The sequence below is a fragment of the Phaseolus vulgaris genome, chromosome 9, assembly GCF_051622355.1.
Source record: "Phaseolus vulgaris cultivar YP4 chromosome 9, ASM5162235v1, whole genome shotgun sequence".
Taxonomy (NCBI): domain Eukaryota; kingdom Viridiplantae; phylum Streptophyta; class Magnoliopsida; order Fabales; family Fabaceae; genus Phaseolus; species Phaseolus vulgaris.
In genome coordinates this window covers 12,771,961-12,799,588 of record NC_143506.1, presented here as the reverse complement: position 1 = coordinate 12,799,588, position 27,628 = coordinate 12,771,961, and the positions used below count along the sequence as shown (strand labels likewise).

The 27,628-nt window shown below is 33.2% G+C and overlaps 4 protein-coding genes across 4 annotated transcripts; 2 read left to right on the top strand and 2 right to left on the bottom strand.

The window, feature by feature from the left end:
* The first annotated feature begins 365 nt into the window (after window positions 1–365).
* On the top strand, window positions 366–9,134 carry LOC137820266 (protein ESSENTIAL FOR POTEXVIRUS ACCUMULATION 1). Its single transcript, XM_068624243.2, has 9 exons — window positions 366–625; window positions 1,815–1,903; window positions 2,052–2,930; window positions 3,013–3,142; window positions 3,776–4,561; window positions 4,718–7,457; window positions 7,925–8,118; window positions 8,283–8,342; window positions 8,561–9,134. Exons 1-9 carry the CDS (start codon window positions 556–558, stop codon window positions 8,887–8,889), a joined length of 5,277 nt encoding a protein of 1,758 aa, XP_068480344.2. The 5' UTR covers window positions 366–555; the 3' UTR covers window positions 8,890–9,134.
* A 1,032-nt stretch (window positions 9,135–10,166) lies between these two features.
* Window positions 10,167–11,965, bottom strand: LOC137822630 (uncharacterized). The gene is made up of 3 exons (XM_068627550.2): window positions 11,603–11,965; window positions 11,176–11,388; window positions 10,167–10,433 (listed from the first exon to the last, which is right to left on the bottom strand). Exons 1-3 carry the CDS (start codon window positions 11,792–11,794, stop codon window positions 10,374–10,376), a joined length of 465 nt encoding a protein of 154 aa, XP_068483651.2. The 5' UTR covers window positions 11,795–11,965; the 3' UTR covers window positions 10,167–10,373.
* A 3,388-nt stretch (window positions 11,966–15,353) lies between these two features.
* Window positions 15,354–19,920, bottom strand: LOC137821654 (uncharacterized). The gene is made up of 3 exons (XM_068626354.2): window positions 19,160–19,920; window positions 16,264–16,608; window positions 15,354–16,183 (listed from the first exon to the last, which is right to left on the bottom strand). The coding sequence occupies exons 1-3, from the start codon at window positions 19,427–19,429 to the stop codon at window positions 15,677–15,679; spliced, it is 1,122 nt and encodes a 373-aa protein (XP_068482455.1). The 5' UTR covers window positions 19,430–19,920; the 3' UTR covers window positions 15,354–15,676.
* Window positions 19,921–25,221: 5,301 nt separating this feature from the next.
* On the top strand, window positions 25,222–26,265 carry LOC137821453 (uncharacterized). The gene has a single exon (XM_068626059.2). It carries the CDS (start codon window positions 25,372–25,374, stop codon window positions 26,164–26,166), a length of 795 nt encoding a protein of 264 aa, XP_068482160.1. The 5' UTR covers window positions 25,222–25,371; the 3' UTR covers window positions 26,167–26,265.
* Window positions 26,266–27,628: the final 1,363 nt, after the last annotated feature.

Below are 27,628 nucleotides of genomic sequence, written 5' to 3'. Positions count from 1 at the left end.
CAAGTTATCAATTAAACTGTCTCACGATTTCTATAATAAATACAAATGGATGGATCTACTCACAAAATTTAAGGCGTCATATTTCAATTTAAACTAAATAATAAAAATATTATACAAAAGTTAGAAAATATAATAACTTGTTTAAAAAACATATAAATTATGAACAAAAACTAATGAAAAAATAAAAGAAACCAAGGAATGGACTTCAGTGAAGGACATTTTGGTCACTTAGGCGACACCTAAAGTGGAAAATATACGACGCAAGCACACATATTTAATGTTCACATGTCAGTACGTGATCATCACGCGCTTCTGTATGCGCGTAAATATTTATTTCCCAGCATCACAAATGAAGAACAGAATCCGGCAAAGGGTATTTCTGCTAACGTGAGCCGTGGGTGATAGCGTCCTAACGTGCACCCATGCATTTATCATCCTTCAGGCTTAACCTATATTATTCTCTCTCACCCTGGTTCCGGTTCCCCTGACTCACCTTCGCACACCGTTGGTTCAATTGCAATCGTCCGAGACTCTTTCCCTTGCCGATCATCATCCATGGCTGACCACATCTCTGCAACTCGCCTCCACCACATCTCTGCTGCACCTCCTCTTCAGATCTCCAAAGGTCTTTTTCCTTCACCTCTAATTTCCGATTCTCCTAAACCCTAGAGACGTTCCCACACTTTCACTATTCCTATTAGATTACGCCAACCATTTTGTTTCTCTGTTTTAGTTTAGGTTTTTGCTGAGTGGTTTCCTCTTCGTGTCTCGTTTGATCAATGTTTTACTTATTCATTTTTTGGTCGGGGATGACATTGATGAATTGCTCTGCATTTTTCTTTTTTCTTGTTCCTTCTGTTACACTTTTATTTAAAGTTTGAAAACAGTGAAAAAAACCGGACCTAATTATCGTATGTGGTTTTGTTGTTTAGTTGTTCAGAATTTTCTCTGTGAACTCGAGGATTAGAAGTTTAGATTTCGAATGACATTGTGCATTTAGAAATAATTTTTTTATCCAGGGAAACTTTGGTTTGATGATTTTTGAAATTCGAAAAATGATAGATTTTTTTTTACTGTATCTCTAAGTAATTTTTACCAAGATAGATAATACTACTATGTATGTGTTTGTTTGACACATTATAAACGCAAGTCTCACTATATTTTTTCTGGATAGTCACAGAAGCTGCTATTTGTAGCTACTGCTTGAACTTTGGGTCAAGTCTTCCTGGATTTTTATAGCGTTGTCTTTTGATTTTATTAGATTTGATATACTGAGGTATAGAGTTTGTCCACTCCGTGGGAATTGATAATGAAGTACTGTGAGTTAGACGGTGCAGACCATCTACGTATAATTTCCGACACCGATTTTAGTTTCATTTATTGTTTGTTTGTAAATTTGTTTATCTTTGTCCCAGTGCCCCCTCCCCATTCTTCGTTTTAAATTTATTTTATAGACAGACATTTTCCACAAGCACCACCTATTAATGTAGTCAGCAGCATAATCAAACATGTGATGGATTTGTCCTTTCAATCAGAATTGTATATTTCAAACATAGAAAGGACTGATTTCTTTTCATATATTATATTCAATATTTTCGTATAATATTTATTCTTAGTTTCTTCTTGCGTGAAATCATCAATGAATGTATTTGAATTCTTTTGTCTACATTCTTTCTTGGTCTGTCTGTGCGTTCTTTCTATCTATTTAATTATCAACTGAAAAGAACAACATGATGAAAAAATATGTAATTGCTTAGCCAACTGCTAAAAGTGTTCAAATTTTCAAATATTTTTAGTAAACATCTTTCTTGCAGATTTCCATGGCCCTGACAATCCCATTCCACTTTCACCACAATGGCTTCTGCCAAAGCCTGGGGAGAGTAAACCTGCAATAGGAACTGTGGTGTGTACTGATTACTGTTGTTTTTTTTGTCTTTTTGCATTTCTGTAAAATGTATATTTGCAAATCAGAGTTTTATGAACATATCAATCCATAGATAGTGAATAATTGCTTTAAAGTCCGCATCTCTTCTCTATTTCACATTACTCAGGAAAACCATGTGATCTCAACTCCACCAAATGGCAATCGCTCAGAGATGGCTAAGACGTCTGAAAATGGAGAGGACGTGAATGATGGCCATAAGCAAAAGGATGTCTTCCGGCCATCCATGCTTGACTCTGAAAATGGACGACATGATCGTTGGCGTGATGAAGAGAGAGATACTAAGTCCTCTTCCTCTTTACACAAGGATCGTTGGACTGAAAATCCATCGACAAGGCACTTTGCAGAAGCACGTCGTGGCACATCTGATAGATGGAATGATTCAGGCAATAAAGATACCAACTTTGAACAGCGGCGTGAGAGTAAGTGGAACTCACGGTGGGGACCTGGTGATAAGGAGTCCAAAGGTCTTCGTGAGAAATGGAGTGACCCTGGTAAAGATGGTGATCTGCAGGTTGGCAAAAGTTTGTCTAACATATCCAATCTTGTTAAGGATGAAAAGGAAGGGGATCATTATCGGCCATGGAGATCCAATGCCTCACAGAGCCGTGGAAGGGTAGAGCCTACCCACCACCAAAATGTGATGCCAAACAAACAAGTGTCTGTATTGCCATATGGGTGGGGCCGTGGGGAGGATACATCTCCAGTCACTGCTTTTGGGCATGCCCGGTTTGGCTCTGGTGGTAACTCAATTAATGGCACATATATGCATGCTCAATACCCTGAAAATTTATTGGATAAAGTTGAAAGTCAGCATGATGGAAAAGCCCATTGCTTTAGATATAGCAGGAAAAATTTGCTTGATGTGTACAGAGTTGCTGATATGCATACAAATAGAAAACTAGTGGAATTTGTGCAGGTACCTTCTATTACACAGGACGAACCATTGCAGCCTCTAGGTTTTTGTGCTCCAAATTCTGAGGAACTGGTAATTGCTGTCACTGTTTTTCTTGTTCTGGATGTCACTGTTATCTCAAGTGGTTTATTAGATTGCTTTTCTGTTTGAACAGTCTGTGATAAAGGATATTGAAAAGGGGGAAATAATCAGCAGCAGTGCACCTCAGGTGCAAAAAGATGGACGGAACTCGACAGAATTTACACATTCAAGACAAATGAAGCTTGTAAATGCTCCTTTACAAGGTATATTAATTATATAAGCTTACAATAGTGTCAAAGGGCGTGAGCTTCTTTAGAATCTGATTGTTTTGGCAAGGAGTTTCTGACCATTTGAAAGTGGTCCCTTGAATTTCTCAAAAGGCTTCTCAAATAAAAAGCAACAACACATTTTTAGCTGTCTAATAATAATGGAAACAGTAAGCATCTTAAGACATCGTCGAAGTAAGTGGTTGGGAAATGTAGATTGTTAATGTAAAACTAAATGAAACTTTGGGAATTTTGTATTTTTATTACCAACATACACCAATAATGATGTAAGATTTGTTTCTATCTAGATTTTGAAGGTGATCTTTATATTATCTTTAGTTGTAGTGTAAATTATTTGGAGTCTGTAATACTTTGTTTTTAATAAAAAAATTAATGGGTTTTATATGTTTCCATGGTTGGACTATCTCTTTATTAGTGGTTCTTGCTTGCCCTTTACTTACCTCCAATTATTACATATTGACTATCTACACCTCTTATTTGATTTCAGCTTTCAAGTGTAACCTGTCTAATTTTCTCCCAATATAAATGCATTATACTTTGCTACATTAAACAGCTAGGAAGGATGGGTTTTTCTTTGTCTCAAGGAGTTCTTATGCTTTATCTTTTCAGATAGAGTCGAAGATAATGGTTCTTACAGAATGGCAGATGAGGTTCCTAGTAAGAGAGAATCAACCTTTGAAGAAAGTAATTCTGTTCATCCTGGTGCTACATGGCGTGGGACACCACTAGGTGAACGTGCAGGCATAGTTGTGCATGAAAACAGAGATGTGTCCAGTGATATTAAATCAAGAAACCCAGATATGAGCTGGTCACACCCACCAAAAGATACACAGGTTCAGTGGGAGCATAATTTGGACTATTTGTCTGAAACCAGAGATGTGGCTAAGTGGCAATCTAGTGGAGATCCCATTAAAAGGCAGCTATCTGGAATTTTTGATAGTGAATTTGAATCCAGGAGAGTTCAACAAACTTGTCCAGAGGATTTATCACTCTTTTATAAAGATCCTCAGGGTCACATTCAGGGCCCATTTAAAGGAATCGATATTATTAGTTGGTTTGAGGCTGGTTACTTTGGTATAGATTTACCTGTTCGTCTGGAAAATGCAGCATCCGACTCACCATGGTTGCAACTTGGTGATGCCATGCCCCACTTACGAGCAAAGGCACAGCCACCACCTGGATTTTCTGCAGCAAAACACGACTCTACAGAGGCACTTGATTGGCAAAATTCCAGTACCTTTGGGAACATGCATACCGGTTTAAATGAGGTTGAGAGACTGAGAAATGATTCTATGCATAGGAATTCTGCCACTGAAGCTGAAAATAGGTTTTTGGAGTCACTAATGTCCGGTAGCAAGGGCAGTTCCCCACTTGATAGTCTCACATTATCAGAAGGTTAACCATGTTATATTTTTTGTTTTCTATTCTTATTCCTAAATATTAATGCATTGCCATGCATTATCATTCCTCTTCATAATATCTTTATATACTGGATTATGTTTTGAGATAGTTTGGTCTAATCATGATAATTTTGAGATCATGTATTTTTAGGTTTACAAGGGTTTGTCTGTAATAACTCTGGTAATTTGGGAGTAGACGGTGGGAACAACCTTTACTTGCTGGCCAAGAAGATGGCACTTGAACGGCAAAGATCCTTGCCAACTCATCCTTATCCATACTGGCCAGGGAGGGATGTAGTGCCCGTTCCACCAAAATCAGACATTTTTTCAAATGCAGCACCACATTCAAATATCATGTCTTCATTGAGTGACAATCCTCGTCAGCTTCAGCCGCAAAATTCTGAATTAAACTCAATAATCCAAGGATTATCTGACAGGTCATCCACAGGCTTAAATAGTGGTATTGCTGGATGGCCAAATTTTCCTTTGCAAGGTGGATTGGATCCCCTTCTGAATAAGACTGACTTCCATCGTGATCAAAATTATGTTCAAATGCCATTTGGAATTCAACAACAAAGGTTACAAACACCGAACCAGTTTCCCTTAAACAACTTAATTGCTCCAACTTCGGATATTCCATCCAGTATTTTGACAGCAGAGAAGTTGCTTTCTTCTGGCTTATCCCAAGATTCCCAAATGTTGAATATGTTGCAGCAGCAACAACTGCTGCAGTTGCATTCTCAGGCAGCTGCTTTTTCACAACCGATACCTTTCTTAGATAAACTTCTATTGCTGAAGCAGCAACAGCAACATGAGGAGCAACAGCTGTTATTGCGCCAACAACAACAACTGCTATCTCAAGTGCTGCAGGAGCATCAATCTCACCAGCGCTATGGTGATTTATCTTATCAACAGTTGCCTGGAGGTGGAATACCACTGGGAAATTTGCATGCAAATCTTTCTCAAATTCAACCACCAAAAGAGATTTTTTCTAGGAGTTCTCAAACATCAATTCCTGGTGTGCATGGCGAGCTTACTACTACTTCTTTGAATTTACCTCTGCAAGTAAGTCAGGACACTAGTTATAATATAAGCAGTGAATCTTCTGCCCATCTGCCTGACCAATTATTTGAGAATATTAGTCATCAAAAAAGCTGGAGTGCTACACATCCTGAGCAAATTAGTGACAAGCACCACAGTGTAACATTGCCTGCATCAGCTTCTTTCGAAGAATCCTTATTGAGTGAGAATAACATAGCTAAAGAGGAGCTCGACATTGCCCAGAAACCTTTTTCTTTTTCTAACTATACTGCTAAAATCATGGAGCAAATGCCAGACTATACTTGTCCTGCTGATGATACTCAGGTGAGTGCAACTTCCGTGTCCGGTGAGAGTTCTCGACCACTACAGTGTGTTGGTCCTTTTGTTCCCGTGTCTTCATTTGGATCTTGTGGTACCGAGTTACCAGTATCAAGTCAAGTGGGTACAGATGCGGAGATTAAATCAGGTAGTATTGAAGAGCAGCAGGGTGAAAGAGAGAGCTTAAATACTGAACCCTTGGTGGTGGATGCGAAAAGTGTTGAAGCACGGGAACCCAAAAGGACTACTGAGAAGAAATCTAAGAAGCAAAAATCTTCAAAATCTCAGTCTTCTGATCAGGCAAAAGGATTGCTAAAAAATGTGACTCTGCAGAAGTCAAAGAAATCAGAATCTGAGAAGCCACATTGTGCTGAAAAAAATTTGGGAGAAACCAACAAGGGTGAATCAGCTGATGAGACATATCTGCAACAAACATGGAGTAAGGGTAAACAATCTGCAACTGCTACTGCAGAAACAGATAATCATCAAGAAGTTAATTATCTCCCAACTAATACTCCAGGAAGCATCACTGAAACATTTATTGAGAATGAGCCGAAGGTAATCAGTTCTATTTCCACCAAGAATAGTGAATTACCTTCAGGGAGAGCTTGGAAACCTGCTCCTGGTTTTAAGGCAAAATCTCTCCTAGAAATTCAACTGGAAGAACAAAAAAGGGCACAGATAGAAATGCCTGTGTCTGAGATTGCTACCCCTGTCAATTCCACGAGTTCAACAACTCCCTGGGTTGGAGTTGTGGCCAATCCAGACACTGTGAAGGTGTCTAGTGATAGTCACCGAGAGGCAAATTATACTGAATATCTAGCTAAATCTGAAAAATCTCAAAATAGTAAAAACAAGAAAAGCCCATTAAGTGATCTATTGGCAGAAGATGTACCAAAATATAGTGAAAGAGATGGCAAGGTTCCAAACAGCTTGATCCCCTCACAAAATTTAGTTGTTCATTCTCATTCAGAACCAATAGATGAAGGAGACTTCATTGAAGCTAAAGACACCAAAAGAAACCGGAAAAAATATGCGAAGTTGAAGGGTTCAGGGGCTAAGGTTTCAATTCCTGTTGCTTCTAGTGAAATCCCCTTAAGTTCGAGTCACATTGAAAAGGTAAGAGGCTCTCATTCTGTTCAATTGGAGAAAGAACAACTGCCTTCTATCCCTTCAGGACCCTCTCTCGGAGATTTTGTTCTTTGGAAAGGAGAGGCAACAAGCCCATCTCCCCCTCCAGCCTGGACTACTGATTCTGGTAGGATTCCTAAACCAACATCATTAAGGGATATTCAAAAGGAGCAGGAGAAGAAGTCTGCTGCAGTTCTCCCAAACCAACTGCCTACCCCTCAGAAATCACAGCCTGCCCAAGTTGCTCGGAGTAGCAGTTCTTCATGGCCAATTTCAACTTCATCTCCACCAAAAACAGCACCTTCTAACCAGATAAACTCCCAAACTTCTTTGTCAAAATATAGAGGGGATGATGAACTGTTTTGGGGTCCAGTTGAGCAATCTAAGCAAGAAAATAAGCAGTATGTCCTCTGTCTCTTCATTGGGCCTATTGCTTCTACTCATTAATATATTGGCTTGATTAATCTTATTTTCTTCAATAATACTTTACTGACAATGTTAGTTTTGGTATCTGTTAAATATACGTTGTTCTATCTACATCACAATCAGCTAGCAAAGTGCGTGTGGGTGTAAGAAAAGAAAAGCTTTTGTAGATGAACATTGAAATTTCAGTTTTTAGCATTAAATTAACACTTAGTGGCCTCAGGGCGTTAAATAGTACTATAACTTAAAAACAGAATATAATAAACATGGTAATAAGTCATAATCGAGGCAGATTTAAGATTTGGGACACAACCTCACATTTTCTTTATACTAGAACTGTTGTTGCATTTACGAGTAATTTATGCAGCAGTAGGTGGCCAACTTATTGTTTCCTTTATAATCTTGTTTTTATGGATAACTTGACTATTATATTCTTTCTAAGCAGGTCAGGTTTCTCACAGCTTGCTAGCCAGGGGAGCTGGGGTTCTAAAAATGTCACCGTGAAAGGTAATTCCCCTGGATTATTGAGTCGACAAAAATCTGGGAGTGGCAAACCAGCCGAGCGATCTCTATGGTCGACACCTGCCCCTTCTCAGTCGCTGCTAAAACTGAAAAAAGATGCCATGACTAAGAATTCTGGTACTGACATTTTCTTATTCTTTTTGCTTAACATTGTTAATTCCAATTTTCACCTGCTTGGCAATTCTATCGGATTTAGCCTCAGTATGTATAACTCTACTCCTTCTGATTGGTCTATTGATGGTAGTTTAAATACTAAGTTACTTTTTTCCTTTTTTTCTCAGAAGCCACGGATTTCAGAGTTTGGTGTGAGAATGAATGTGTCAGGCTTATTGGGACAACAGGTATTTGCGGTTTCAGATTTGTTTTCCATGCTATGTTTTGATGGATTAATTGTGATTTAGTAGATTGAATTAAGAATGCTAAAGAAAAGTCTATTTCACCAAATGATTATTCTCCCCAAAGAACAGTTCAATGCTTGTCTGAATGTAATCAGGCATTGAGTGGTTATATCATCTTGAATTTCTATTTAATGTTATTTTGACTATCATTTGGATGGCAGATACAAGTTTCCTTCAGTTTTGCTTGAAGCAGTCCAGATCTGAAGCAGAGATTATTCTCACGGAAAACCTGAGATCATATGACCCTGATCATGAATTCATTGATAAATTTCTCAATTACTTGGACTTGCTACCATCAGATGTTTTGGAAATAGCTTTTCAAACGCGAAATGATCAGAAAGTTGATGAATCTGAAAATACAGTCGTACAAGATATAGGTTTGGGAAAGAAGAAAGGTAAGAAAGGAAAAAAGGTCAGGTCTTCAGTTTTGGGATTCAATGTCGTGAGTAACCGGATCATGATGGGTGAGATTCAGGCGGTAGATGACTGATATACACAGGTTATTGCGGAACGTGTAAATATGTTTTTAGCCGTACTTTGTATTTTGTAAATGAGGTTTTTTTTACACTAACAGTAGCAGCATCAATTGGATTTGCTCAAGCAATTTTGTCATCTTAATGTAGAAAATTTTGGCGTTTGAAAGATCGTGCTGACAAACATATTCTTGGCAGCCTTAACTCGATTCAATTAATTTCCTGTTCATTATCGTATATACAAACAAGCAAATTTATTCAAGGGCAGAACATGTAAGTGCTTGGTGTTATGTTTCTATTTCTTGATTATATTTTTAAGGGTTAAATAAATATTGTCTTTTAGCTATTCAGTTTGATTTTTTGTATTTTATAAAGTTTGATTTAAACATTTATGTTTAAATATTTTAAAGTGGTACTTTGGCCAGTTTAAAATTAATTGTGATTTCAATTCCAGTAATTATGTAGGTTGAAAATTTAGCATGCGTGTTTTAGAGTTAATGATTGGAATCACAATTGCTCAAACTTACAGCATTATGGGGCAAAGAATGGTTGATAAACAGTTAGTTCTGGCAGAAAGTTATTCCAATCAAGTATAGAGAATGTTTCGTTGAAGAGGTTTTTTTTATGATTGCTAGACATTTATTTCTGCTGCAGGTTGGCAGGATGGTAATAATATATATTTTAAAATTAGATAAATCTTACACAAAATATATGATTTCATTTCAAATAAATCGCCCGTAAATAATTTTGTTAAATTCTAAAGATTTCGTATTTGGCACATAGGAGTATATTTCAAGTCATTTCGTATTTAGCACATACAAGTAAATTTTATAAGAATATATTTATATATAAATGTATTCAAAATGTCCGTAGCATGTACGTATTGTAAAAAATAAATTATAATTCCATGATTGCAGAACCACATTCGTACTTCACTTTGTAGGAAACTAGAGGCTAAATCCATGATTTCATTTCTCTAAGCCACTAACCCCACTGCTTTGGCATTATAATATTGTTGTTTTGTGATCACCAATAATACATCACACAACTTACCACACTTTAAATCAAGGGATGGATGCTCTTTACCTCATTGTTATGTTAGTTTCTGAAATCAAGAAAAAAATTATACAAGTTTTTTTTTTAAGTTTCATTCATTTTTTTGTTCATTTTAATCCCTAAACGTAGAGATCAAATTTGTAATCCAAACAAAACGCAAGATAGCTCTGAAGACCCAAGGATAACAAATATACATGAAACTTAAAAATGGAAAACAAAAGCAGAGCTGCAAAATAAGTTAACAACAACCAAAGTTAAGGAAATAGATTAAATAACAACTAAAGATAAGCAAGTATGTGACACTGTAATAAATGTTAATCACTTAGAAACTAAGTTGACTAAATTGATCATTGCATTAATACTTGCTACTCCTATGCACTGGCTTCGTGAGACTAGTCCAAAAGTATAATGGTCGTTGCATTGCATACAATCAGAGTAAAGGATTCTAGTTATTTGTCACTGCCCTACTCTCTCCTTGCTTCATTTTTCTTGACTCCGTCATGCTCTGCACATGCCAATCATGAAAAGTAAAAACATACATTTTTCTCTTAGTAATTGAGTCAGTTGCATTGTATTTAACTACCGAAAAATCAAAACAGTGATTTAAACTTAAAAAACCAGCTTCTAATATGAAGTGCACTATACTATCATTGTGTTATATTTCTAGTTAACATGAGACTTAAATTTCTTTCCATACAACCTTCATGCTCAGTGCCATTATATTAGTTACCTGAATAACATGTTGAGTGACTATTTTTATAGATTTAAGATAGGTTCCAATGCAAGAGTTTGAGAGGTAAAATAATGAATAAATAAAGAGAGAAGAAAATTTAAAAACAATAGTTCGATAAAAGATTAATTATACATGTTCAATTTTTCTTATAGTGTATTGATCTTATCACATAATTTCATAGAGAAATTAAAATTAAAATGTGAACTTTAAATTTAACTCAATCTTATAAAATTAAATTTATATCTACTAAATTGATATAGAATTTTTAACACACATCCTCCTAACATCGAAAATATTTCATAATATACGAGTTTACATATTTTACATATTAATTTAGTTGATAAATATGGATTGAGGGTTTAGGGTTTAGGAAAACATACTTTTACTAACTCATCCAAACACAAATTGGAGACTCGTAAAATCTTGAGGCATTTGGCATACATAGAAACGAAGTGAGGAAAGGCACATACATAGAAAAGAAGAAAAACGATCCTAAGTTTAAGTTCGTGCTGACCTGGTGCAATTGAAGAGGAAGAGATCGCAGTAGAGACATCTTGGCAATTTCTGAAACGGCACCGTCTCGCACTCCACCAACATCACTCACCAATTCCTCGTAAGCTGCTTCGAAGGCTTCCCACCAAAACTTGGGTAATCCAACGGATTTTGTACGACTGTGACTGTACAAATCCCACATCTGTCTCACCACCTTCTCTCTCTCCTCCACCTCCTTTTTTTTCAACCAAAACCAAACCATAAACACAAACAAATTATATCACAACACTTTAAAACCTTTACATCTTCATCATCTCAACTAATTCTCATCGCTTTACTTTTTCGATTAAACAGAAAAAATTAATAAAAACTTTACGTCATATAAAAGTTAGTAAAATTAGTTTTACTGCTAGAGACATGGAAGAAATTGCGTTTTGTTGTGTACGTACGAGGACGTCGAGATCTTGAATAATGGTAGAATCGAAATCATCGTTGTCGGTGGTGGACCATTTGAGGGTGACGGAACCAGCGAACATGGACCATAGACCAACGAGGATAACCACTGCTAAGACCCAAAATAAGAACTGCCTCTTACGGTTGCCGTTTCCAGAATCAGCATCATGGCTCCCTCTCTTTGTCATGTTTTTTGTTTTGGTTAAGATACACTGCTTCACTTTATATTTGTGTCAGAATTCAAGTGGCTTTGGCCCAAAAACAAAGTGGGCAATGGTGGGTAACGCTTCCATTACCTATAAAACTTTTTCCAACTAAATTATATTTGCTAGCTTATAGCAATTCACAAACAAATCATTCACAACATAAAAATAAAAATAAGATAAATATTAATTTTTAACTCAATTAAATAAAATAATATGATTCCGTTAAAACTCACGTTGCATAAGGAGTTTCTTTCTTCACCATTTTGACCATATAATATTGTATTCGGTAGAAGGAAGGTATAATTCCATTAAATAAGGAATGGTTCATTCATCATGTGTTATTCGCCAACCATGGAATCAATTGGTGTGTTAGTTTATTCCCACTTTGACATTTTGTGTTATAAAAATAAAATAAAATAACCTTTTAAAAAAATAATGCTGCACATTATATAAAAAAAAGTAAGTTTTCTAAGACTTAATGCTTTAAATGATTAAGACTTTTAACGCGTTGAATATTTTGATATTAATTTTATTATTATTATAAAAGTACAATGATTTATAAAATTCATATTTATATAAAAAAAATATAAAGAAAACAAGTGTTAAAACTTTCTATGGATAATAAGTTGATTCCTATAATATAGCTTGATTATTCCCTTAAAAATTAATGACTTGATTACTCTCTTAAAACATAACAATGACTTTATTATTAATTTAAGTAAGAACATTTCCAGAGAAAGTTATTTATTAGAAATGTTTTTTAAAAAAAAGTATTATTTTAATATCGATTTCACACCTATAACTACAAGAAGAATAATTGTTACCTATTACTAAAATTAGTACAGAATTTCCAAAAATCCGTAAATAAATTGAAATTATTAATGAATTATATACGGACGACAAAAATCCGTAGGTAAATCTAAAGTAAACAAATTTTTTTCAATTTATAATATAGAATTCAAATTAAAATGGTATTCTTATTTTATAAATAATTTGTTATTCTTATTGGAATCACACACCTCAAAGTTACAATGCAAAAATATCATTCCATCGGAGCTCCACTTCATCAAAAGCGTCTCAAGTATATTTTCCCCTCACCATTCAAAATCACTGCAAATTCATCCCATTCACAGGTAATAGTAATAGAACAAACAACGGGTTTTTCACCAAAATGGTGTTTTTTTTTTCATATTTACGTAAACAAACAAAATTACAAAAATAAACAATTTTTGGTCAAAGTTGTTAATGGTGTAGGCAACATCAATTAAATTTGTTAATCTATCTACTTTTTATTTTTTAATTAAAGTTTCTAACTCGGTTGGCAACTTCAGTTTAAATAAAATTGGATACTAGATTGACAATTTCACTCCATTGAAATTGACAATTTGGTTGAAAAGTTCACTTGATTTTTTTTAAAAGAAATGACAATTAATGTTTTTGGAAATAAAAATATAAAGTTAAAATTTTTATTTTAATTATAATATCAAAATTTTATTTTATTTTATTTAAGAAAATGGTATATAAAGTTGAAGAATTAAAATTAATTTTTTTACAATAATTTTAAATAAATTGGGTTAAAAATGAGTTGTGCGATAAATTAAAAATATTTACTATTTTTTAAATATTGCTAAAGTTAAAAATACACTTATAAAAATGTGATATGATTTATGTATAAATTTTTAGACTATATAATATATGAAAGTATAAATTATATAATATGTAAAAAGTAATAATATACATGTATTTATGTAAAATAAATGTATTAAAAAATAAATGAAATTATTGAATAGAAAGTCATTAAAAGAAGATGATATTAAAATATTTGCAACTTCTACCATGATCCCCATCTGCCTACAATCCAATGTCTTCCATGTAATATTATCGACCAACAAGACCACCATGCGTCACATCTTCACATAGATGACAACTTTTCATACCTCTTTATTTTATAATCATGTATGAATTGTACTTATTTATCATTTTATAAATATTGTTTAAACGTTACCTTATTTATTTATAATTATATCAAGATAAACGTTACTTCACGAACATAATTTCAATTTTTTAAAAACAACAAAAGTATTTTTAATTTTAACATTATTTAAAAAATACTGAATATTTTATATTTATTACACAACCTATTTTTAATCCAACTTAATTTTGGGTAACTTTGTTTCTTGTGAAAACAAAAATTTAGTTTTAATTTTTTTTAGTTTTAATAGTTTTAATTAAAAAAATTATTATTATATAAAAAAATTAATTTAAAAAAAAATTATTTAGAAAAATGAACTGAATTTGCCAACCGAATTAACAACTTCAATGGAGTGAATTTGGCAATTCAGTATTCAATTTTATTTAAACTGAAGTTGTCAACCCAATTAAAAACTTTAATTAAAAAATAAAAAACAGATAGATTAACAAATTTAATTGATGTTGCCTATACACAACTTTGACCAAGAATTTCCCACTGTAATTTTTTCTTTTTTCTCGTAAATATGGAAAAAAAAATGCACTGGTGAAAAAACCACAAACAACAGCAGAACACATAAAACTTTTTCAGAAAACATTAACTGAACTGCAAGCATTATAGTATAATCTAGAACTGCAATTGTCTCTTGGTATGTCCACGGTTTGGTTCTCCTCCCTGTATTATTTCCTGCTTTGGACACAGAAAACACCCACCACTGTCCTGCATTGGACACAAAAAAGCAACCGTGAGCATAGCTATCACATGATCACATCTAAGACAACTATATGTTATGTGCCCACCCCTTAATCCTGCTGCATAATTTAGGTTCTTATAGAGTTCAAACAGGTCAGAGAATCTAACCATCCAACATAAGTAAAGGAAGCTAATTTTTCCTTCTCTGTGATGCAGTACCATGCCTTTAATTAGCCCAATGAAAATATTTCATAGGATAAAATCTTACACGTTATAATAGACAAAGATAAACAATTAAATGTCAAGTTCTATATTGTTTTTCAAGTTTACGCGGTTCAAACTAGAAATGAATATATACAAGATAGTCGGATTACAAGGACTTTCCCCAGTTTGTTGTGAAAACTGGGGAACATGCAAACTCTAGAAACAAAAGAACATGCAAACTTCATCACCAATTACTAGAATCACTGAATAGTGACCTTAACACCACAGCCATACAATAACTATCCGGTAAAAACTAGAAGCATATACCTCAAAGCATTGATGTTACTGCTCAGAAGTAGCAAATGTTCAAATCATAGACACATATATAAAGGAACTATAATGAATATGACAAAAAAAGTGACAACAAAGATGCCAGTTTCCAGAATTAATATGTAAACTTAGACAATCTGACAATCACCCATGAGCACTCTAGCATTGCAATGATTTAGTTTTCCAAAGATATGCATCTAGGTTAAAATTCTAGACTCTAATTCAAAGATAATTTTTTTTATAAGATTTTCTTAATAGACTTACGAATGATTTTCGCTGTCATTTCTCATTGGTCTGAACGTTCTCTTAAATAAAGTTTTAGATATGCAGATTGAGATTATACTATTATAATTGCTATTTTCCATAGCTGTTTATAAACTTTGTCTTTTTCATCTGAATAAATCATTAGTTCGTTCTTTGATCGAATATAAACCCTCAATAGAGTAATCAAATAACAATTTATAAACAAAAACTGTGAATCCAACTGAACATTTTCCAAACAATATGCATCTATCTGTCACCCAAAAGATCCCAGTTAAAAAAGGATTGAATTACTTTCAAGTGCAGGATACCCATTCCGCCATATGTTTGTCTACATATGTTGCAGTATTTACAGTTCCTAGTTGAGTTGATGGAGCAGAGATAACGACGATAACCGAAGCAAAATCCTATCCCATTCCCTCTGTACCTTCGTGTTGTTCTTTCTCTCCATCAGAGGGAGCGAGAAAGCTATTCATGGACAACCCAACAATATTAAAGTCAACCTCTTCAATCGTCCACGTTTCCTCGATCATACGTTTGTGATTTTGCTCTGCACCGTACCTATTAAGCGTGGCAATGGTGGTCCCACCGTGCGCTATGTTAATGCCATCGATGTATCTATAATCTTCGATCAATGACTGGATGTTAGTTTCCCAGAAGACGTACTCTTTGCCTTTCATGGTCTTCATTTTCACCAACTTGGTGTCCTCGAATTTCACGAGCAGCCCCGTGCGTTGGCTAAAGTAGCCCACTATCGTGTGCATCACAATCTCAGTGTTGGACGTGCTCTGCACTTGAAGAACTTGTTGAGCCGTGTGCAACTTCAGCATGAAACAAACCTCGTTGTTGATGATGTTCTCTCCCACACATTCTGCCTCTTGGAACAAGTTTGCCGTGCACCTTGGGTCCAGTCCCTGATCATAACAACACGTGATGAGTCTGCTCCCATGAAAAAAAAAAAGCGTGGTTTGGATGAAAGCGTGGTTTCTATTACCTGAAAGAAGCGGCGAAGTGGTCTGGGAGGGCCTTTGTTTGGATGAAAGGGTTGAGAAGAAGTGTGGTTCCAAGCTATCTTACCGTCGCATCCTGCACTGACCTTGTAACCGGAAACAACCAATTCCAAGCACCACAAATCTGGGTTCTTCTGCCATAACACAAAGCCTCCCACTTCAGGTTTTCCTCTTGCTTCAGCTTCCTCATCAAACTCACCTTGACGCATTTCCGATCCACATATTCTCACTCGTCCAATTGCATACATACTTTCCAGTGAATTCAATGCACTCACTCCTCCCGTCGCTGCCACGTACTGCTGAACTATGTACTTAGCATTCGAATCTTTCTGCATCCATCATCAATGCATGCATCCCCGTCTCATTTGTTATTATATAAACCAATATGCATCACAAATTAGGTTTATTTACATCAATCATGCAATTCTAAGTAAACGTTTTATGTCTTTCTAGAATTTCTTTTAAGAGGTGGTGCTTAAAAGTATGTTTTATAGTTTTTTTAAATTATGTTTAGGAACACTTTTGTATTTTATTTCTTTAGAATTGTGCACATTTTGTTTTTTTTTTCTTCTAAAATCATGACTTTTAACAATATTCTTTTGTTTATTTGGGGGAATTTTGTTTTGTACTTGGGTGTGTTTTTTAATTTTATTTACTTTAATTTTTTTATGAAAATTTATTGAATGTGATATTGTAGTTTTTATTTTTATTTATTTCATAACAATATTTTTATAATTTTAGATTATTTGGCTAATTAATTATGTTAGAGGAATGTAATTTGGAAAAAATTTAAAATGATTGTAATAATTTAAGTCTTTATTCTAATAAACTAAATTCAATAAAATGGGGACACAAATATTATCAATAATATTTTTTATTTTGTATACGGACAATTTACTCAATTATAAAGAAAATATGAATTTCTAAACCAAAAAATTTCGATCATGAAGTTTGGTAACTAAAAGACTCATACATGATGATTGCAAGTTATACAAGAAAGTATTGCTCGAACTATTATACAATATATTGCTTCTCATTTATCTTATGGACGGTGTACAAGACAATTTATGATATATCTTGGAATGTGTGTTATGGTCTTTTAAGTAATAAATTAATGATTAAATTATTGTAACCTAGTTGTTCAAGTTCATAACATCTTTTTTTAACTGAAAAATATCATTCCACTTTATTAATTGCAATTGTCCATGATGGAAATCCAAACATATTGTTTCTAACATTTGCAAATGTTGAATGTGAGATAAAATAAGTTTGTTGTTTGGTTCTTTTAATTGTTGCGCCAATAAATCACATATTAACCAAACTTATACATAGGAAAGACTCTTTAGAGTCAATGTGTCATTTACTATAGTATTTAAAGTTATGAAATGAAACAATCTACTATTCAAGCTAACTCAACTAGGAGATCAACATTTTGGCAAACCATTTCATGGATAGATCAAATACTATTAGAGAAGTAAACTCAAATATATGATGGATGCAAGAATGCACAAACTTTGTTTTGAAAGGACTTACCCATTATGCTCTTGTTAAGACAACATTTGAAAGAACAAAATCTCAATTTGATGAAAGATGGATCAAGATAAAGTGCATATTGTGAGTAGACATCAATATCCAAGAAAAACAAAGATTAATCATGTGTCATGTTCAATGGTAGAATAGACAAAATTACAAGTTTAATGTTTAAGAGATAACGACTATCCAACTTGGTCAATAATAATGTCGTACACAGTTAAATTAAATTATCAATAATGTGATCATAAGGAGTTTTAAACCGTTCGAGTATCTTATCCTCAAATCATTGTCTTATGTTCCTCTTGTCACTCACAACTACTAAAATTTACTCAGACTTGCAAAATTTAGTTTATTCAATTCGAGATGAAGATTATTGATTTAGTTATATTAAATTTAATTCTTAACTTTTAAATCTGTCGTAAACACTCAAGAAGTTCAAATACTACTCGTATTTATAATGAAAAGGATAAATCATTTTTAGTAATATTTGTTCCCTAATTTTTTGAATTTATCTCATTACCATGAATACTTGAATTTAGTATTATTCATTAATATTTCTAAATTGCATTCAATTAACATAATCATTTTCAATAATTAACAAAATAATCTAAAATTATAAAAATGTTATTATGAAATAAATAAATGCAACATTATATTCAAGTCCTTTTAAAAAAATCAAATAAATAAAATTAAAAAAAAACACACCCAGAAATGTGCACAATTCTAAAAGAATAAAATAAAATTAAAATTTGAAAAACTAAAAATGTGATCCTTAAGAATTTTTTATAAAAAAACATGCTTATGAACACATTTAAAAAAAAATCCTAAAACATGTTTTGAAAATCATGTTACCAAACACAATTTAAAAAAGAAAAAAAAAATCACATTAAAACTGGGGTAAAAAGCTAGACTTTTTCATTTTCAAGCTTTACTTCTAAACACAGTGTAAATTTTACCTACATTGATATAAAAAAAAAAAAAAAAAAAACAAAATCTATCATGTTGTATAAATTTAAAGTAGAATGGTACCATCTTGAAGAAAAAAACTGAAAAATTAATTATTGGACAAGGTAATGCAAAATGTCACATTATATAATATGGTTTTGTGGCGAGGATGGAGTTTTTGTGGGGGTGACTGTTTGCAAGTTTTTATTGGCTTTTGATTTTCTAATGTTCATAATTTTTTAATAGGATTGGGTATCTTTCTTATTTATTATATTCATTAAAAAAATGTTTGTGTATGAGTTAAAAAAAAGTTGTACTCACGATATTCTGCATATGATAATTGGTGTCTAATGAGATAATAGGAGTGGGAAATTGAATAGATAATTGGTAATTAGGTCTTACAATGGAACAATCTTTGAGGGGGCGAGTCAAAGCATGGTCTGATGAAAGCTGAACAGGGATAACGGGAGCACCCACAAGCTTGAGCAGCACCAAGAATTCATTGTTCAATGATGACTTATCAGCAAATTGAGTATTCATCAGAGTTCGGAGGTTCTGCCACCGATTGAAGCCGGTGGTGCCCATGCTGCTCAACATCTCATCAGGAATTGGCACCTCAAGGATCGTCTCCAACCCATCTTCCTTGTCAAGATTAGGACACAACTTCCTCATGATATCAAGAAAGAGGGATAGGAATCCTTAATTTTAAGAGCACCCTTCCTCTTTCTGGGTAGAGGGTAACCCCTGTGCCTGGGAAGCCTTTGTTTGTGCCCTACTGAAATGTCAAAGGAGAACCAAAACGCAACACAGGACCAGATCTTCCGTTTTCTGTCCTACGCCGTTCCATGCCCGTAGGGTTAGCTACGGTGCCAATCTCTACCTCTCTTTTCTTGTTCTTCTCTTCTTCCTTCTTCTCTACGCAAATTTAGCATACACCAAAAAAGGATCTGTCTTCTTTCTTTACACTATTTCTCTATTTATTTGTATATTCTGAAACATAATATGATAAGTACTACAATTTTCTAATACATTTCAGGATTAAAACAATGTTTTAAATTCAAAATAATATGTAAGGGTTCAAATTGATTTTTAATGTTTTGAATTTAGGGTTCAAAAATATGTAAGGGTTCAAATTGTATATCCACTTTATAAATTTTAAATTTAACTACTAAGTGCTGCTCTCCTGTTTCTTAATTCCAACTTGTTTGGCAAAAATGGTGATGAGAGTCACCCCTGGAGTCAGTTAATTATAGCATAACCATTAATGGCAATAAATTAATGATCATGATGAAAAAGAAAATAGCAAATATGAATAATGGTGGTGCTAATTTGTAGTAATAATAAATTTATAACCATAAATAAAAAGGTTGTTGAGGTTTAAAAAAACATCAATGACAAATAATGGATAACAATAAATAGTAACAGAGTATAAATGATTGTGATTTGTATTGGGAGGAATATGAGTACCTCATATTCATTATTTGTTTTATTTTTAAAAAAAATTGTCTTATTATCTCTTATGTTACTTAATTAATGGATATCGGTATATATAGATAGTTGTAGTTTTTTTTTAATTTTAAATTAAATTAATTAAAAATAAAATTTTAAAATATAAATTCAAATAATTTTTTTAAAATAGAACTTAAATATAATTAAAAGTGTATAATAAAATATTAATACAAATATAATCTGAAATATATATTGCGCGTAACATTTATATGGAGTAATCTGAAACATTGCGTAGAGCATGTGGAGGAATCTAGAATATCATGTGTTAGAATGACATTAATAAATATTACCTTGGTTTTAGTAATATTTTCTAAATTCTCTTTTCTTTTTTGGACAAAATGACGAGTTGGGCTCGTTTGTTCGTCCATCGTTCTGAGCAAGGTCAATCCGCTGGACTGTTTCTTCCTGCACATTATCATCTCCCTATGCACATTAATTCAAGAGTTCAGAGACACCCGAGCCATGCACTATGCCAAGATCAGGCTTATAGCATATGCAAAAAAATCCAGATTATGCAGCTTAAATTATGCAGAATATGCAGCACAGATTTAGCAAATCCAAATTATGCAGCACAGGATATCACACTGGGTGCTGTCATTCAAGCTTGAGCATAGCAACAAGCTTCTTTTGTGCCCACTGAGGTGAATTGTCTTGTGTATAATGCCTGCACCCTCTACCTCCTTATTTTTTTATTTTATTTTTCTGTTAGGGAGATGAGACCTAAAAACTATTAAAGTTTTCGTCTTTCTCTTTCTTTTGAACAGGTTGCTAGAGTTTCACTGGGATCTTTCTCATCTTTGTGTTACTTTTTCGGTTCTTGGTCTTGGGTGGATGTCAAATGGTGGAAGTATTGCACAAGGCACTCCGACGCTCAAGTCAATAAAGAGTGTTTGGTACTCAGATAGGTGTACAGTAATAATGACGTAACTTGTTCTTTGGAATGTGTGTTATTTATATTATTTTAATGGGCTTACCTCATTGTATCTATTAGTGGAATGGATTCTATTGTTGCATTATCTAATTCTTAATGATGATTTAGTTTCACTAACTTTGGTTTGAACATTAATGGTTATATGTGTCGGTGAGTCAGATCATGGATGTTTCGGTCAGGTCGGTAAGGGAGACCGAACACAAGAGCATATCCGTCGGTTATGCCGGTACATTTTTCTTACTTGCTATTCACCTTTTTCATTGATCAACCAAGCCTAGGACTCCCCAAGCCCAATCCCTCTACCATTCTGAATTCTGCAGTTTCTTCTTAAACCCCATGTTCATTCCCTTTACTTTTCCTCTGCTGTCATTCTTTATCCGCTGCCTTTAAATCCCTCTGCAATGCTCTCCTTAATCGCCATACAGCAGCTGCAAGGCCTGGCTTCAAACCTGCAAAACAAAACATACCTTCCCCAGCAGTGGTCCCTTAAACACAACCAGTTAGATGAGACAAATTTACTTTGCCCTTAACCCTCTCATGTACCTCTTGTTTGTATAGCACCACCCAGATTCTTTCCCTCTGCCACAATCTTACCTCAACTTTCTTATTCATTGTATACAAATCAAAGGGTCCAACCACAAGTAAAAAAAACTTGCATCTCCTACTTTAAACGTAATTGATGACCAAACCTCACGTGAATACTTCAATATCATCTATTTTCTTAGTTAAAAAATGTAATGCTTGCTTTGCATCCATTTCTTATTATCTCCATTTATGGGTTATAACGTTGTTAAGCCTATAAAATATGTTTTTTTTTAAGTTTAAGAAAAATAAAATTGGAAGGAAAAAAAGAGGATCATTTATCACAACTAGTACAGTACTAGAAAATGATTCAATAATAAGCATTATGGTAGTAATGATGTTAACATAATTGTAGTTTTTTATCTACCCTTTATATATATATATATATATATATATATATGAATTAAAATATATATGTTTAAACTTTATTTTCCTCAAATTCACATTTATTTTACTATTTATTATTTATATTATTTTTCTCTCCTTTAACTCAACTAAAGTAATAACTAAGATAAAAAAAAGAGTTCCTTATACTTTTTTCTATACTATCTTGTACATGTATGATGGGAAAAGACTGTGATAATATGTAGCTTTGTGTGAAGATCGGGGCTCAAGCATTCAATTCCAGCAATGGATTTTCATTGGCTCTTCAAGAACAAAATTAACGTTGACAGTTCTTTTGTTGGGGAATCCCATGATCACACCACGTCATTTTTTTATTTCTTTTATCAGCCAATATCATACTACGTCATAACCAAATGTTTTCATCAGAAGGTTGTGAAAAGAACAATGTTTTCTTTTCGAGCTACTGGACTCCCAAGGTTCTTGAATTTTTTGAGTATCGAATAAAGGTTTTCATAGAAAAGACTGCTAAAATCAATAATAATAATTAGTATAAAAGAATTCAATATCTACTGCATTTATTGTGTATTTATAGGTTTTTAAGTAAATCTAGAAGAAAAGATATATTTAGTTGTATTTTTGGCAAATAAATACGTTAATAATGTCTTTTAATTTTAAATATAATTCTCATCTGACGACATCATTAAGCATTGAAGTACTAGATTTAACCCCAACCACTGACATGTATACTCTAAATTTAAGTATATTGAAGATAGTAGGTAGAATAACAATAAAAGAAATGGATCTTAATAACCTTGTGAAAGGAAATAAAATCCTCTCTGTTATTTTTATTAGCTGGGTGGAAAACATTGGATTAAACATATGGAATGTTATCATTTATGACTTGAATCTTTGATTTGGTACTGGAATGCAGGGTTTTTGGTTGAAGACCTTGGTCGTGGTTGAAAAGCTCTCGCAGAAGGGATGTAAGCACGGATTTTGTGATGACTGAAGTTTAAGTTTTGATAGTTTTATATTTTTTATTTTAGAGATTATGATAACGTATTCTTGTGTAATAGGATTGAGATATCTAAAATATCCTCTATTATTTTATTATTTTATTATTTAGTTGTTGATAAAAAAAAACCTATTTTAGACAAGAGTTTGAACTACATTACATCTAGAACATTTAGAGTAGTAAAAAATAAGTGTATTTTTAGCTAGTATGTAATACGTTTTTCTTTCTTATGTGTTATCTTATATGTACGGAAAGTCTTTGTTCTCTTCTTTATGTATCAAGTCTTGATATGGGTTGATTCGATAAAAAAGACTAATTATTGAAGATTCATTGATTTGTTGTAATACGGTATTGAATATGAATATCGATAGAAGATGCGTTTACACATTATCAAACCTGACTCATAACACTATATCTTCCTCGTTTTGGACGTAAGCCAAAAAACTGAAAACTATTCTATTATGATTTATGCAATATCAGACTTGACCATTACACTAAAAAAAATATCACGTATAAGCAGCACATAATTAATTTATGAGGAGGTGAAGTGGATGTGAAGTTTAAAATGAAGCAAAGTATACCATATTATTGTTGATTTGTATTAATTGATAAAAGAAAAAGTGTATAAGAAATATTCAAAATACAAGATGTGGACAAGAACATGCAGTGCAAACGCCGAAGGCTACGTCAGGTGGATTGTTTGCGCTTGTTTGGAAGTGAGTGGCAGTTGGGTGTGAGAGGATATCACGATAAATATTTTTTATTTATTTTTTTCAATTGCTAGTTTTAAAAAATATGTTAATGTCAGAATATAATTTATCAAGAGCATTTCTATCTATATGTTTTTAAAAAATAAACCAAAAACATAACGTGTGTGGTGACGCAAAAACAGGTGTGTGGGCTGAGTCAAAATAGGCAAGAGTGTAGAAAGGCATGAAAGTTTAATGTTGTTTGGAAATGGTTGTCCATTTGTGCACTTAAGAACTGTGATACGTCCCACGTATCTCGTTACCAAGTCTCTGTTGTCCCATCTGCATCTGTGTTTGGAGCTGTGCTTACCAAATTGTACTACCACATTGTGGAAAATCATGAACTCCATTTATCAACCTTAATTTGAAAATTAACCCTTTTATTATGTCTTTATTAAAATCGGTTTACCATATGATAAAGGTAAGTGCTTACTGAAATAATTTATAGGTTAAAAAGTCAATAAATATTATTTTAGAGACCATTATTACTAACTCTTAATACTTTTCACTCACTTATTCTAAAACTTCTAATGATTTAAACCTAAGAGAGTATTTTACAATTGATCACTTACTTTCAACAATTTATAATTAAATAATGTGAAAAATGATTAAATTAGAAAAAAAAAGGCGATCACCCCAGTGCGTCTAAAAACGTAGGTGGGGTTTAACTTTTTCAGAAAAGTTGAAAAAGATGGATCATTCTTTTTGGGATATGCTGTGTTGAACTCGTCAACACATTGCTTTCCATCAACATTGGAGGAAAACAAGGATTTGCGGACAATTAAGTCACATTTAGATAAAATTATAGCATAAATATTTATACAAAGAAAAGAAAGCAAATAATTAAATTCTACCATGCATTCATGAGTCAAAGCAACTATATTCTCTAATTTTAATTAATGAAGAAAGCTTTTACATAACTGGCTTAGACATATATATAAATTCGTTTTCCTGATAAAAAAAAAGACTATTTATTTTTTTACCTTTTCCATAATACAAAATAAATAAAAAATGAACGGAAAAGTTGATTAAACCTGGATTCATTTAAAATGTTAAATTCAGTGGGTGTTCGGCGTTGATTAGTCCAGGTACCAACACCTTTCGCATAACTTTTTGCATACTTAGTTTTCAATTGTCGACATTAAGTGTTTAATCTATAGCATGGTGCTAACCCCTTTCTTCTGCGAACGTGAGGTTCTTGCAATTATGTGCGTGTCTTCATTACGTAACTGGTCCCTAACTCACTGTCATTTTCGAACAGCTTTCCAACTCTACGGCCATTTCCAGTACGAACGGAACCACACTCTCACTTGGATTCAGTCATAATATTCTCACACAATCAAACTTTCCTTTCTCCCTAATACTTAACACAAATGCCGGCCATTCTTATTCTATTTTATTCCTCTTTATTATAAATATATTCTTAACCCTAAAGTGTTTAATACGTGCCATCTTTTCTCTAGTTTCCGACTATTACCACACCATGGCCAAACGATTCAAACTCAAATTCAGTGTCCCTTCGTTTCAAATATGTCGCTCAAAAGACCTTTCTTCTTTCCCAGGAAACCCCGTTCCCGCCATATACCGTCTCTCTCCCGTTAACCACAACGCACGTGACACCGGTTATCCCAACCTTCCTTCTCCTTCACCGTCCAAGATAGCGTCGTCCATTGCTCAAGGGTGCAAAATGTGCCGTGACAAGGACCCCACGAAAGTCAAATCCAGACGCGGGAAAGGCACGTCGAGCGTTCCGTCGAGGCGAAGCGATTTTCTAATCGACAACATCGAGGAGGAGGAAAGCGCGACTCTGATTTCTTGCTTGACGAGTTTCTCCGACGAGATTTGTCAGGACGAGGTGAGAGATTTGAGAAGCAGTCGGCATGGAAGGAAGACGAGCAGCGTGAAGAAGGTTCAGAGCGTGAGGTTTCGGAGCTCTTTGGAGAATCGGGGAGGAGCGGAAACGAGGGAGAAAGTGAAGAAGATGTCGACGACGGTGACGCGGAGCAGTGTTGAGGGGAAGGTGAGGGAGAGCTTTGCGGTGGTGAAGAAGTCGAAGGATCCTTACCAAGACTTTAAAAAATCGATGATGGAGATGATAACGGAGATGGAGATGTCTGAGGCGGAAGACCTGGAACAGCTTTTGCAGTGTTTCTTGGCGTTGAACTCGCGGAGTTACCATTCAGTCATTGTTAGAGTTTTCATGGAGATTTGGCAACAAATGTTCGTATGGAGCCCTACGTCCGTCAGAAATCTTCAAACGGACGTTAAAACAAACTGATATGGAAAAGTAAATTGTGTTTTGTTTTATTTTATTTTATATGTGAATGAGCGAGTCTTAGGATGTTTTATTTGTTTATTGCTTTGAAAAAACATATTCATATACAAATTTAATTTAATCTCATTCAATTCTAGTATGCGATTAAGAATATAGATGAGTGTGAGTGGAATACATATGATATGTAATAAAAGAAATAGAAAGAAAAATAAGGAATATTGGTTTTATGGAAAGTATATATCACTATTATTTTTACGTGAATGAGTCAAATTTTACACTGGTTAAAAAAAAGTGATTCTAATGTAGGTTAATGGGAATATTTTTGCATAGGTTTTTAAAAAAATGACAATTTATGTTGTTTCCCATCAAAGTTAATTTTTCTATAATGAACTAGTTGTTTTCATCACAAATTATTTGAATCATATTATAATTATAATTTATTGAAGATATGAGAATGAAAAAAAATATAAAAATAAAAATAATTATAAGAATCTTTAATGACAATTGAATCCAATAAAAAAATTGCAATTTTGTTTGTAAAATATTATGCTATAATTTTATCAAATAATACAAATATAGTTGATTACAAATTAACTTTGATAGACTTGTATCTTGGTCTATTTCAATAACTGTAGTGAATACAACACAACTTTTTTATAATGTTAGCATAAAATTTTGTGAAAATAAAAAAAGAATAATTTTATATAGGATGTGAGATTTTTTCTTGTGTTCCCACCAATAATATTAATATTTTTAAAATAAAGCTTTTGGCTTCAGTTATTACCCATAATGTATTACTTGTTTTGTTTTGGAGAATGGTATTGTCCTTAAAAAAGTATTGTGGTGGGTTAGATTCCACGCACATATCATGGTCTTAACCTCTTAAGTCACATTAATATTTTTCCTTCATAGTTTATAAATTTGAAAATAATTTTTATATTAGTTAATGGTTGAGTCACGCATAAAAATCAAATTATAATTGTCTTCAAAGTCACAATACTTTGTTTTTTAACTAGAGAAATTTTTTGTTAACACTGTAAATAATTAAAAAAAAAACATATCTTTGATATTTTTGATGGTAATATAATAATATTTTTAAATTAAAATATTAATTTATTAAAATGAGAGGTATATGTTTTTATTATTGAGTATTGAGAATATTAATATATCTAACACCCTTCTAAATATAACGTCACAAACTCTTTCCATTTCTCCCCAATCAACTTGCATCTCCTTAGTCTGTCTTCTCTCATTTTCGCTACTGGTCGCTTACATATTTTCCACAATCATCGTCAAACAATGCATCTTTCTCCTATTAAATATTTTTTGTTGAAATTGTTGCAAGTCGTAAGCAATAAGGATTCTTATATTTTCTCAGATGTCTTAATTCTTAGACAACTCAGTGTAACATCAAATAATGAAAGAAGTTTGTTATTTTTATAAGTCATTATATGAATATCGGTGA